The 13,366-nt window shown below is 54.8% G+C and overlaps 1 protein-coding gene across 6 annotated transcripts in view; it reads left to right on the top strand.

The window, feature by feature from the left end:
- Positions 1-13,366, top strand: part of TBX5 (T-box transcription factor 5) — a 126,525-nt gene that overhangs the window by 89,044 nt on the left and 24,115 nt on the right. For 5 of the 6 annotated variants that reach the window (XM_069030577.1, XM_069030573.1, XM_069030575.1 and 2 more), the window contains 5 exons: positions 742-917; positions 2,422-2,516; positions 5,022-5,141; positions 5,847-5,994; positions 7,970-8,122. In XM_069030577.1, coding sequence (XP_068886678.1) covers positions 771-917; positions 2,422-2,516; positions 5,022-5,141; positions 5,847-5,994; positions 7,970-8,122 — 663 coding nt within the window. In that variant the 5' untranslated portion in view covers positions 742-770. Of the gene's footprint in view, positions 1-567; positions 597-741; positions 918-2,421; positions 2,517-5,021; positions 5,142-5,846; positions 5,995-7,969; positions 8,123-13,366 lie in introns of those variants that run through there. The other variant, XM_069030572.1, reaches the window with a different exon arrangement.

Raw genomic sequence — 13,366 nt, forward strand, 5'->3', positions numbered from 1 at the left:
TCCGATTGATTTATTTGAACTTTTATATTTTCATTTCCTCGTCCACCCTTTGCTTTTCTTGTAACTGCCCGGGGTAAGGGAAGAACAGGCTTTAAAAATGTTTCATTTTTTATAAGACGTGCAAGAAGTTGAGTTGTCCTTGGGAATTGGGTGCGAGAAGTGGCCTCGTGTGTCAGTGGTGTTCTCCTGCGGGGCGAAAGCTTCCACTGCGCTGGGAGGAAAGTGGGGACTTTAAACCCTCCTGGGCCGCAGCGAGCCCGGAGGAATTGGAGGTGGCCAAGCCTCGGGGAGGCTCTGGAGCCCACACCTTGAAGCCCCCGACCTCCAGAGCCATTTGTGCGATGAGCTGCTTGTCCCACAGCCCCTCGGGTGCCTCGCTCCCCGCGTGCTGCCAGGCAGCCCTAAAACGCGCTGTTTACCTTCTCCAAAAGATGCATTCAATAATACCGCCTCCCCCTTCCCCTCCCTCCCCACCCCCCCCGAGCCCCCCCCCCCCCAAATCCTATCATCCCTTGCGGGCTGCGATAATAAATAAAAGTCTTTATTTCTCCCTCTCCCGAAGTTAAAGGGCCTCGCTCCCTGCCTGGGCAGCCGAAGTGAGTGGCGGCAGGGTCGGGGCAGCCCCGGCCGGCGCTGCGCTCGCTCGGAGCCAGCCCGCTGTAGAAATACCTATGTTTTATTAAACGTCAGCATTGACTTGTGCGTCTCTTATCTCTGCTCTCTCCCGATGTGTGCCTGCAGTGGGGGATTCGGCGAAGGAAGCTCGTAACATGGCGGATAGCGAGGAAGGCTTCGGGCTCCCCAGCACGCCCGCGGATTCGGAGGCCAAGGAGCTCCAGGCTGAAGCCAAGCAGGACACGCAGCTCGGGGCCACCAGCAAGTCGCCCACCTCACCCCAAGCAGCCTTCACCCAGCAGGTAAGCACCCATGCTCCTCTCCTTCAACCCCGTCACTGCTTAATTTTGTTGGTATTTTCCCCTTTTCTCCGCGTTTTCCCCCGCCCCAGCTGGGTGGCTGGGTTATTTTAGGCCCCACGCGAGGACGAAGCCTCACCTGGCCGTGGGCCTCATCCTGCTTTAGTGTTATTTAAGGTCGTGCTCAGGCGCTGAGCCTGCGGGGATGTGCCCGTGTGAGTTCTGGGGGGTGCGGAGGGGCAGGCAGGGAATAGGACCCGAAATAAGAGCGAGGGGAAGCCGCCCCGCAGCAGCACCCACACACCCACGGGTGTCCTCGCCTGAGCGTGCAAAGGCACGGGAGAACACACACGGAGGGGAGATTCCTGCTGGGCCTATCTAAGATAGAAATGTATATATTTTATATTTATATACATACACAAACCCATCTGCGCCCCTTGCACAGCCAGACGGGCACAGCTACGCCCCACACCCGCAGCGGGCACTCAGGGCAGGCAGCGGCTGTCCCGCCTGGGCACCCCCACAGTGCCACGGGGATCTTGGGATCCCCTCCCTCAGCCCTCGTGTGCCGCGACACGCGTGGGCTCCCGTGCGGGACCTCTGCGCTCCGAGCCATCCCTCGGCTTCTGCTTCCCGTGCCGGGAGCTCCCGGTGCTGGGAGCCGGCCTCGGCCCCCGCCGGCTCGGGCAGCGCTGGGAGTGGAGCGGGGGAAATGCGGGGAGAGGGGATTTTCCACCGTGATCCCAACTCTGAGGTCCCGGGTAGAGCCCCGCCTGTCCCCGGCAGGTACCCCCCGATGAACCCCGGGCTCTGGCAGGGCCGGGGTGGGCACTGGGACCGGCACCGCGGGCTCGGGGCCACCGGGGGCGTTTGGAAAGCGACCCCGAAGTTTGACGGGGCGCTTCGGCTGCGTTTTTAGTGACGGGAAGAAGTGCTTGGTTTGGCTGGGGGTGTCCCCTGTGCCTCCCCGCCCGGGGCAGGGCGGTGTTGTCCCCACGGTGGCATCTGCCCCAACCGTGGGGATCGCAGCTCTTGGGTGGGAAGGAGAAAGGAAGGGGGCGAGGGGAGCAGGGTGACACCCCGCTCCGCTCCAGCCTGCAGAGCGCAGCCGGGGGTGTAATCCCTCGTGAGAGGGTGTAAATCTCCTCCGGTTGCCTCTGGCAGCAGCTGGGCCGGAGTGCCGGGAGGTTTCTCTGGGAGGATGCAGTTGGAGCCGGCTCCGGGGGCTCCCTCCCATCGCCTCCCCGCCCCACGAGCCCCGCGGCCCGCAGGACCCCGCTCCAGGCCCGCCCTGAGCGGCATCTCCGCGCTCCGGCCTGGAATCCTCCTCCGGCCGCCTTTGCGGCAGGGTTTTCCCGGGAATGCCCCGAGCCCCGGCCCGCAGAGCCCGGCCTTTTCCCGGCGGGGCGGTGCGGGGCCCGGCCGCTCCGGCGGGGCTGTCCCCTCGCCTCCCGGGGCTGTCCCCTCGCCTCCCGGGGCTGACGCTCTGTGCCTCCCCGCTCCGCAGGGCATGGAGGGCATCAAGGTGTTTTTGCACGAACGCGAGCTGTGGCTGAAGTTCCACGAAGTGGGCACGGAGATGATCATAACAAAGGCCGGGAGGTAAGAGCGGGGGGCTCCGCGGTGCCCTTCGTGTTTGCGGCGGCGGGGGGGACACACCCGCCTGGATGGGGGCACTGGGCACCTCCCTGGCACGGGCACGGGCACATCGCGCGTGTCCGAGCCCCTCCGTGTGTGTGCCACTGCCCGGCCGTGGAGAGCCCTCCCTGCCCGGAGAGACGCGGGTGTTTCTTCTGGCTTCTTTCTTAACCAGAGCAGTTGGATCATTAATTCCGACTTCAGGCCTTTGGAAAGTTTCCAGGCGAACGCGAGTTGCAACACTTGGCCAAAAAGCCAACTTTGTTCAGAGCAACTCGCTGGGCCATTATTATTATTATTGTTATTGTTATTATTATTATTTAAAGAGCCCCTCGGCCCTTCTGCTTTTTTTTTTTTTTTTCCCGAAGTTTTATGCCATTTTACAGAGTTTTTAAATTATTTTCACTCCCTCTGGGGCGAATATTCCCAGCACAGCTACTTCACCCCTTTTAAAAGTCTATGCGGTCTTAAGTCACTGTTTATAGAGAGATAACAAAGCTGTTTAGATGCGGAGATAGATGCGTCCGCAAATAAATATCATGTGGGGGCATTTCTACGCGGGTGTTTATCTGCGTGGGTGTGCGGAAAAATACACAGCCTCGCAAATCCAACTTTATTGGGGTTCTAATCGATTCCATGACCGGCTCAGTAAACCTGATCCGCAGATATTTATATGTGGACGTGGGTATTTTTGAGGGGATTTAACAGTATCCTTGATATTAATGTGGTGGAGGGTTGTTAAATTGAAGAGCGGCCAGAGAAACGCAGTAAAAAAGTCTCTCCAGTCCTATCGACAAATCGGGGGCAGCACGAGGGAGGATTTTTCGTTGGGATTTTCAATTAGAATCCTTGGAGGAAAGGGGGGAAACCCTCCACGTGTAGGAATAGTTTTAGGTTGTAGGGACACGATCAACAACGCAGCGTCAAACTTGCGTTTTGTTCTGTCATCTGGTATTTGTTGTGGTCTTCCAAAATTTGCCTGAGGAGGGAGGGGAAAAATAAATATCGAGCTGGTTGGATAAAGTTTTAGCGAATAGATCTCGCCTTCCCCTTGAACCTCGCTGCTGCAAAAATGGGTTTGAAAGGGGTTTGTGGCCAAGGGGACGTGGGATGGTGTGGGGGGGTGAAGTCGGTGTTGGGATCTCCCGAAAAAAAACCCGGTCCACAGGGCCAAAAAAAAAAAAAAAAAAAAAATCCAACTCTCGAAGGGAGACAGAAACCACCTTGCAGGAATTTCAAACAAACATCGCCGCGGACAGAGATCTCATCTGGAGAGCAATAAACCAGACATTTACAGGGCAGGGGCTCGAGGGGAGATGCGGGATAGGTTTCCTTATTTGTGTCATTCCCCGTGTTTATCGCTGGAGAAGTCCCTGCTCCTGCCGCTCAGGTGCTCTCGGTGCAGTTCCAAGTGAATCTCCAGGTGGGATTTGGTGTCTTCTCCCTTAAAACCTAAAGTCCAGAGCCCCCTTCCTTCGTTGGGCGCTTTTCGCCTCCCTTCAGCTTTTTACAGCCGAGCTAAAGCCCGGCCCAGGTGCCCCACGGCAGCGATAAGACCCCGAGCCTCGGAGAAGAGCGCGGTATTTTTAGAGGTGTGGGGCGCTTTTTTTTTTTTTTTTTTTTTTTTTTTTTTTTTTTTTTTTTTTTTTGTTTATGCATGTTTTAAGTCCAGGGCTACATTTTCATCTGCTTTATTTTTAAATATTTGGAAAGCTCGAACTAAAATAACAGCAGCGGTTTAAGTGCCTGCCTTGCAGTAATGGAAAATATTTCGAAAAGCCCCTGCCCTGTGTGTATCCGAGGGTTTCCAAGGATTGGTCAGGTGTCTTTGCTGCCGTCTCGGGGTGGTCACACGGCTGCTCACGGATTTTCTCTTACACCTGAGTGCGTGGAGGGTTTTTTCCTCCGTATCTGTCCCTAGAACATCAAGGTGTTCATATAAACGCATTTTGAAGTGTTTATATTTCTGTATATGTGATATACGAGAACGTATTTCTATAAATATATACATTTGTAGGAAGATATATAAATACAATTTTTTATAGAAGTATCTATATTATAACTTTTATTTTAAAACTTTTTTTTGGCAAATTTCCTCTCCTGTTCCAGCGGTTTATGGACGGAGGGAAGTAACTGGCTTCCAAAAGTTCTCACGCCTGGATTTGTTCAAAGAACGGAGATTCAAAACTTTGGTGAAACAAATAATTAGTAAAAATGCGAATAGACGAGGAGGTGAATAAACAAACCCGCCAGCCTCGAAATTCCCATTTTGCTTTGAGAAATCACCCGGTTCGCCTCGGCTGGGACCCGGAGCGGGACCCAGCAGCACCCAACCATGTCCCGCATCCCTAGGGGAGGGTGCACCCGAGCCCTTCGGGAAGATCCATCTGGGAATGCGGCGTCGCCCTCGGCAAACTCGCTGTTCTCTGCTACTCTGCTTTTATTGATTTATCTATTTATTTTTAACAGGCGAATGTTCCCCAGTTACAAAGTGAAGGTCACTGGACTCAATCCAAAAACCAAGTACATCCTGTTGATGGATATCGTACCAGCGGATGACCACAGATACAAATTCGCAGATAACAAATGGTAGGCACGCGTGGGGAGAGGCAGAGAGAGAGGGGAGGGACGAGACCTCTGGGCTGCCCGGGTGGGAGGTTTCCCTCAATCAGCGGCTCGTCCTTCTTTTTCCATGCAAAATTCTGGGCTGCAGGAGCCTCACCTGAGCGCAGCACAGTCCCTGGGAGAGAAATGCATCCAAAAAAAAAAAAAACAAACCCACAAAAAACCAGAGAAATTGTGTGGCAATTAGTGAAGGATAACGAATCCTGTTTGACGATGAGATTATTTGCTGTTGTGGAGCTGATGGCTTCATGGTATTAAGGAAGGGAATATCTCTGGGCGGGAAGAATCTTTGAGGATTGGTTCTTTGCTCCTGGCTCGAGTGCCGTGACTTAGGGAAAGGAGGAAGGATGGGGTTAAACGGGCAAGCAGCGAGAGCCATCTCCGACGGGAAAGGTGCCAAAGAGCTCAGGAATTCCCCGAGCCAGCGGGGCTGGAAATGCCTGTTCTCCCCAGGCACGGGGCACCTGAGTGGGAGGGATCCCGCGGGAAGGGACGGATGAGGAGCTGGAGCCCACGGGTGGGGATGGGATGGGATGGGATGGGATGGGATGGGATGGACGGGGAGCAGGAGCCCACGGGAGGGGATGGGATGGGATGGAATGGACGGGGAGCAGGAGCCCACGGGACCGTCCCCCCGTGGCCGGAGCTCAGCCCCGTGTCCCCACGCAGGTCGGTGACGGGCAAGGCAGAGCCGGCCATGCCCGGCAGGCTGTACGTGCACCCCGATTCCCCGGCCACCGGTGCCCACTGGATGAGGCAGCTGGTTTCCTTCCAGAAGCTCAAACTCACCAACAACCACCTCGATCCCTTCGGACATGTGAGTACCAGGGCTGGGACGGGGGCATCGGGCGTGCCCAGCACCCACGTGGGGTGTCCCCCACCTCCAGATCCAGGGTTGCTGGGGTGGTATTTCCTCCCCTGAGAGAGTGGGATGGACCCCCCCAAAACCAGAAGCATAAACCTTAACCTCGGGTTTATTTCGTGGGAATTGGTTACAGACTCCCGGGGCCTGGAGTTCGCGAGTGGGTGAAACTCTGCTGGCCTGAGTGTTTGGTACCCGATTTTAATCGCGTGGAGAGTCCCGGATTGTTAAAATCCTCCCCTGCCTCCGGGAATTTGCCTAACAGGTAAAATCAATCAGGCATAATTAGCGGAGGCAACAGGAGCTAAAACCACGTGGATCCCTCGATCAGGAAAAAGAAAAAAAAAAAAAAGGAAAACTAACAATAATTAAAGACAATTAGAAAAATTGAAATCCCGCTAGAACTTCTTGGGCATAAAAAGGTCTTTGCGAGACTCGCGGGGCCGTGAAAATTTGTGTGAATTCTGCAGCCAGGAACAGCCCTCCTTCGAAGGTCTCCAAAGATGCGAGTTCCTCTGAGCAAATATACACGTGCATGTATGAATAATATACGTATATATATAATCTATAAAAATGTATATATATATATAATTGAACGAATATGTGGACCCAGATCCCGCCAGCCCTTTCCAAGGGCGGCTTTTTCTCCAGTCTCGTTTACACACTTCAGTTTCATTTTTTCCCAAGCTGTTTTTTTTTCCCCCTTTCGCTTTTTAATGATAAATTTTGTGCTATTAAATCCTCGCCCACGTGGTCGCCAAGAAGTGAGAGGGGTTTAGGGGAGAGGAGCCAGCAGAGTCCCCAGCCCACCCCAATGCCGAGCATCCTTTCCCAAGCGCTCCTTTGCACCTCCAGTTGCGGAGGTTGATCTCCTTTTTCTTTTTATAATTCTAATTTTATTTGAATTCTACCCTGAGCTGGTGGCAAAGGGGTTTGTGAGGGGCGCTTCCCAGGGATCAGGACCTTTCCTGCGGGAAGAGGGAGGGCAGCGGTGCAGCCAGGGGAACCCGTCCCACCCCCGGGGTGCTTTTGGGGAGAAGGGGGGGATCCGGCCCGGGGGGACGGGGCCAGGCACCCCCGCTGGGAATAGGCGGCTCTGGGGAAAAAGTCCCTCTAAACAAACCGAAGACGCTGAGGGGACAATAAGGGACTTCAGAGGAGGAGCTGCGCCAGGAGCCTCTCAATTAGAGTCGCTGTAATGAAATTAAAAACCATTAGATCGTTCACCGTTGATGTCTACGACTTTCCTGGATGTCAAAGCAATTTGCTTAAACCCCCGGGACGGGGGAGGCGGCGGCGGGACGCGCTGCGTCTCGCTGTCGCCAGGGTCCGGCAGTCATTATCGGGCCCGAGGGCCCCCTGCCACCCCCCATCCTCCCCCGAGATTAACCCGGTACCGAGCAGGGCCCGCTTTTTATCTGGAGCACAGCGCGTCCTCCCCTCCCGGCTCCGCCACCCTCCTATGCTTCCCATCCTCTGCGGGTGGCTGGCGGGGAGAAATGTCCCTGAATCCGTAAATCCCCAAATCCCTCCAGCTCTCTTCCCTCGCTCTTTCTTCCCTCTTTACCCCCCTGGGATGGGATGGGGGGGGTTGAGATGCCCTGGCCCCCCAGTACGTGTAGGGGGAGCAGCTGCGGCCCCGGGGGTTTGTGAGGGAAGAGCAGGGCTGGGCTGGGGGCAGCAGGTGAGGAACCACCTTTGACAGCATCTCCGGGCCCTGCTGGGCTCCTGGGTGGGGGGGTTTCTGGAGACACACGTCCCCCTGCCCCAGCACCTCCGTGCGCCCTTCGCCTGAAGAGGGAGAAGATTTTGGGGAAGGGGTTGCGGGTTCCTGCTGGTCCCTGTCCTTCTCCCCGGGGAAGGGAGGGGCCGCGCCGTGCTGTGCCCTCTCCATTCCCACGGGATGTCCTCTCCTTCTCCCCGTGCCCAGATCATCCTGAACTCCATGCACAAATACCAGCCCCGGCTTCACATCGTGAAAGCGGACGAGAACAACGGCTTCGGCTCCAAGAACACCGCCTTCTGCACCCACGTCTTCCCGGAGACCGCCTTCATCGCCGTCACCTCCTACCAAAACCACAAGGTGAGGGGCTGGGCCGGCCCCCGCCCCGGCAAACCGCATCCCGCTCCTTCCCTCTTCCCGCTGCTCTTCCTGAGGGCCTCAGCTCCCCTTCCCGCCCTACTTCTTTCAGCCCTTCTTTCTCTTGCCCCTTTTTCTTTCCACTCCTTCCTTCTTTTTCTTTCCTTCCTTCTCCTCTCCTTTCCCTCTTCTTTTTCCTCTCCTTTCCCCTTCTCCTCTTCCCTTCCCCCTTCTTTTTCTTCTTCTTGTCACCTTCCTTTTCTTCTCCTTTCCCCCTTGTCCTTTCTTTTTCTCTTTTCCCCCTGCCCTTTCTTCTTCTCCTTTCCCCTCCCTTGTCCTTTTCCTTCCTCCCTTCTCCCTCTTCTCCCTTCCCCTTTCCTCTCCTCCCATCCCCATCCCATCCCCTCTGTTATTCCTGGCCACACAAAGCATCCAAAGCCAGGGCTCGGGGCGAGCCGGGGAGGGGGAATGAGCTCACCAGGACGCTTTGCTCGCACGGAGACGACCAACCGAGGAAGCTGCCTTTATCTTGCCCCCTCCCCGTGGGTCAAAGGCTCCTAATCTGGAGGAGGGAGCCGGGCGCTCCCCTCCGCGGCCGGGCGCTGATAACCCGGCTGCCCACGGGGGGCTGCGGGCTCGGCAGCCAAGAGGCCCGGGCAGGAAAGGGAGGCTCAGCTCCCGAGATCAGGCAAACAAAGCACGAAAATCACGGGATAGGTTTGTCTTCTGCTGGAACAGCGAAGGGTCGGGTGGAATGAGGGTTTTCTCGGCGTCCTGTTGCTGCCCCTCTGTGAGGAGCCCGCAGCTCCCTCTCCTTCCCTGCTGGGTTTTGGGCTTCCTCACCCAGCAGGGAAGGAGGGGGAAGGCAGAGGGCTGAGGGCAGGGTGGTTCTCCACAGATGAGTTAGGGATGTCTTTCGCCAGCTGTCCTTTGCCACTGCCCACTGGCTCTCTCTAGGCCACAGCACCATGAAAACTCAATTTTTTTCAGCAAATAAGCAAATTCCTCTCTTAATCACATGTAAACTTGTACTCACAGGCAGGTAGGATGGCTCTTTTGTAGCCGATATAATAATTGCTTTTCAAACAGAGAAAAGTCATTTAGCACCCCAAAGGAATCCTGGATGCTTTCCTGGAAATGCAGGTTCCTAAACCTGTGTGAAAAAATTGCCTCTCCTCCATCCATCAGCTGACCAGCAAGATGCAGAGAGCAGAGCTGGGCTGGGGAAGAAAGAGTGTTCCACCATAACTAGGGAGAAAGGAAAACACTTCCCTGCCCTTTAAAATAGGAGCTGCTGGCACGGCCGGGACAAGCAAACCGAATCCAAATTGAGTCCTTGCCAAATTATGCCTTAAATTATAACTCCACTGTGGATGCTATAAAATCAAGTTTAACTTCTGCTTGATGGATTTGGAGAAAGAATATAATATTAATAGAAGTGGGAGTTAATAAAACAGGACACACTGCCTGCTTTAAAGGCATTTCCCGAGGAGAGAACAGACGAGAATGGAGCTGCTCCCCTTTGAAGGAAAATGGGGCTGGTTTATAGGAAAAGAAATGATCGTGCAAAGAAAACAAAAGCGAAGCAGGAACATGTGAGTACAGTAGTTTGGGAAAAGTGCCACGTTAGGAGGAGCAGGAATATTCGATTGTAAATCAGCAACATCTGTGTGATAAGAAATGACATCTCTGTGAGAGCAGAGGCGCTGGCAGAGGCGGGGATCCCCACAGACACACACACTCCCGGCCCAGCAGACACTCACACCCACCACGACACATTTTACACACCCCACACACGTTTTACAGGCTCTGGCAGCCCTCTCCCCCCCGACACACACGTTCCTCCCTGTGCTGCTTGGAATCGGGGGGGCACTGAGGAAGAGTGGCTGCAGCCCCGAGATAAAATCCCAACTGGGAAAGACAGAGACAAAAATACAAACCAGGGGGTGATCGTCCCTAAATGGCATCTCCCTGCAGGGAAGGGAAGAAAGCCTGTAGCCTGGCCCAGGGCAGATGGGAAGCGATACTGGGGTTGATGGAGACGCTGAGGGGGAACAGCCTCCAGCTGAGCTGGGTGACAAGTGGGGTCTTTTCCACCAGCAGAAGCCTGAGCTCAGCTTTCACAGCTGAGAGGTTGCTTGGAAAATCAGATTTTCCTCTTGCAACACAGGCTGCATTCCCCCTGCCACGAAGGATGCCAGCCCCTGATCCGTGGGGCATCCCCAGCTCTTGCTGTCAGGGCACTGCTTATTTTTTCCCCGTTTTTCTCTCTCCCCTCCACCCCTCACCTCATGCCAACTTTCCCATCCAGCCTCTGACATGTTTTACATGTAGTTTTATACACCCCTGTATTTTACACACACAAATTCATCCCTGCACGTGGTTCAGGTTTCAAGAGCTCTGTTATAGCTGAATTCTATTACAGAATTAATTGTGTGACTCACCCCAAAATGCATTTGAGTCCATGCTTACCCAGCTTACAGAAATACCTGCCTGCTTCCAGATAGCTCAATTTATTTCAAGAGCACAGCTGCAATCCCAATGTAGGGCTTGTGCTTATTTCCCCTGGTATTTTAGACAGCCTGAAAAGATATTTAAGCACCCTGGGATCTCCCTCTCCTCAGCCCGACTCCCCAAAGAGAGGCTTAAGCTATGAAGAGAGTTTTGGTGAAGTTTTCAGGGCGGTTGTCAGCAGCTCCATTGAGCACCTCCCCCCTCCCCTTAGAAATACCCCAGAAATATCGAGGTGTTAAAAAAGGTCACATGCACATTTCATTTCCTCGCCATTTACACAATGGGTGCTTGCAATCGGGCTGATTCCCAAATATTAACTTCCCCTGCAGTCAAGCACCGTTTTGCTGTAGCTTAAATCATTGTGTTCCTGGCCCGTATTTATTAGGTACGAGCTCTCTGCTTAGGACCAGGAAATGAACCCTAATAGACAGAAATAATTAAGGTTCTGCCCTCACGAGGGTTCTTTCAAAAGCAAGAATTCACAACAATTATTCTCATTAATTTTTACAACCTACTTTCCCCCTTAGCTGGACTCGGGCTTTATATTGGTTCCCCCCCTCAGGATATCCGGTTTTATGCTGATTTTTTTCCCCCCACCCTAAGTTATTTAACATTCTTGGTAGCCAAAGTTCTTGTAGGGAAATGTTAGTCCCAGGTGGGATGCTACAGGCACCCCAAAATGCTGTGTGGAGCAGAGGGGCAGGGCAGGGCATGGCTGAAGACTGGACTCCAGGATGTCGGGTGGGATTTCTGAGTGGAGAGGTTCATCCTTCCCCTGCAAAGACCCAGCGCTAAAATCATGCCGGTGCGTTGGCCAGCTCAGCTGGTGCTCGGTCCTGGGGGTGCTGGGGAGCTGCCTGTGCAGGTCCCCTCCGAGCATGGGGCTTCTTGTCACCGTGTTTGAGGGCTGGACACGGGCAGGTCCTCGGGCTCGGGGTGTTTTCTCCTGAGAGCTCCGTTTTCCTCGTCTTTGCTGGCAGGTGCCACCACTGTGGTGGCCTGGCTGGCATCTCGTGGGGCTCCTCTGTCCAGCCCCCAAGCTCTCCCTGCCCAGCCTGGGCTCACTGTCCCCGTGTCCCTCCATCTCTTTGGCAAGAGGGGACAGCCCCTCTCCTTACCCAGGGCAGACTCTGATCCCCCACGTGCTGAGAGAGACAGGGCTCCCCGGGGCTAAGTGAGGCCACGTAGCTCCTCTTCCTCACCAGGCCTGGTGGCTTCTGTGCAGCCCTCGGGCACCTGAGGAGGGCAGGGAGCCACTCCTCTCTCCCCGACCCTCTCTGGGGCTCCTCACATCTCTGCTCTCAAATCTTGGTGCTGCTCCAGGCCTCGGAGGGACAGAGCTTCCTTCCAGAGGCCTCGTGTCCCTCACAGCCTGTGGCCGAACCAGCCCTGTCTCCCTCGGTCCCCAGCCTTGTCCCTGCTCCCTGCCAGCCCTGCAATGGGGTGCTCAGCCAGCCCCGAGCCCCTGGACCCTTTTGGGCCTCAAAGCAGCCCCTCTCCTCAAGCCTGGCAAAGACACCCTCTGCGTCCAGCGCCATCCCCGCCTGCAGCCTCACCTCCTTCCCCCAAAACACCAGGCCAGGTCTGTCTCTTCCCATCCTTCATCCTCGTGTCCCAGGCCAGCCAGCAGCCTCCTCAATGAGCCCCTCTGTCTCACCCCAGTCCCTCCCATTTCCTTCACTGGCTTTAGGTTTGGCATCTTCTCCCCTCTGCCAGCAACTCCCCCCTCTCCTCCCTTCTCCTGGCCTTTGCCTCGGGCTCCGAGTCCCAGCTCCCCATCCAGCTGCTCTGCTTGGCCCAGGTGTCCGTGGGCTCAGCAGGCACCTTGTCTTCATCTCATTCTCCCCTTCCCACTCCTCTGGTTTGGCTTCTCCTCCATCCTGACTTGGTTTCCATCTGGGCTACGTGAGAGGGCGAAAGAAAAGGGCTCTGTGCTCTCCAGCCTCCCCTGGCTCCCAGCACTGCCAGCTCCAGGGTGGCATGGGTGCTCCTGGTCCCTCTCTGCCACCCTGAGCAGGACCACGGCCACCTGCAGGGCAGGGAGAACACGGATCCCCATGGAGTGCTGTGCTTGAGGGTGATCACCTGCACCTCTTCATCACCGAACTCTGGTGGTTTTTCCCTCCCAATCAGTTTTAAGCTCTCAAAGTGGCACAGACCCAAGAGAGAACTCACAAATTAAGGATCCCTGTCCCTTGCAGTCCTTGTCCAGAACGCCCAGCCCTTCTCAGTTTCAGAAGAGCCCAAAGATAGCAGGGTGAAGTGTTTTCCCTCAGCTTCAGTGCTTAAAAAACAAAGAAGTCATTAGCAAAGTAAGTAAATAAAGCAGAGCCCAGTGCACCTGGTGTGGAGCACATCATCCCCAACAAAGTTTTAACTTTGTTCCAACTTCTACAGTGAGAACTGAGAACAATCTTATCATGGCAAGTTCTTGACAAAAAAGAATACAAAATGGTAGTTTTGATTTTGGCCATAACGATACACATGAGCCCTCAGGCACAAATCCCATATAAATACATGTCTGTGGAAAAGGGAAGAAAATTAAAGCATCTTTCCTCGGCCTAACTCGATGCAAAGCTAAATTTTCTCATGCTGGAGCTAAAGCCGCTGTTGGAAAGGTCTCAGCAGAAGAGCTTTGTGGCCCATTAGCCCAGAGAAAGGGGAGCAGCCCAGGGATTGCACCGGGAGCTGTCGCTTCCCGTTAAAGTCCAGCTGAACCCACAGGTCAGACAA

This window comes from Aphelocoma coerulescens, chromosome 15, assembly GCF_041296385.1.
Source record: "Aphelocoma coerulescens isolate FSJ_1873_10779 chromosome 15, UR_Acoe_1.0, whole genome shotgun sequence".
In the NCBI taxonomy this organism is placed as follows: domain Eukaryota; kingdom Metazoa; phylum Chordata; class Aves; order Passeriformes; family Corvidae; genus Aphelocoma; species Aphelocoma coerulescens.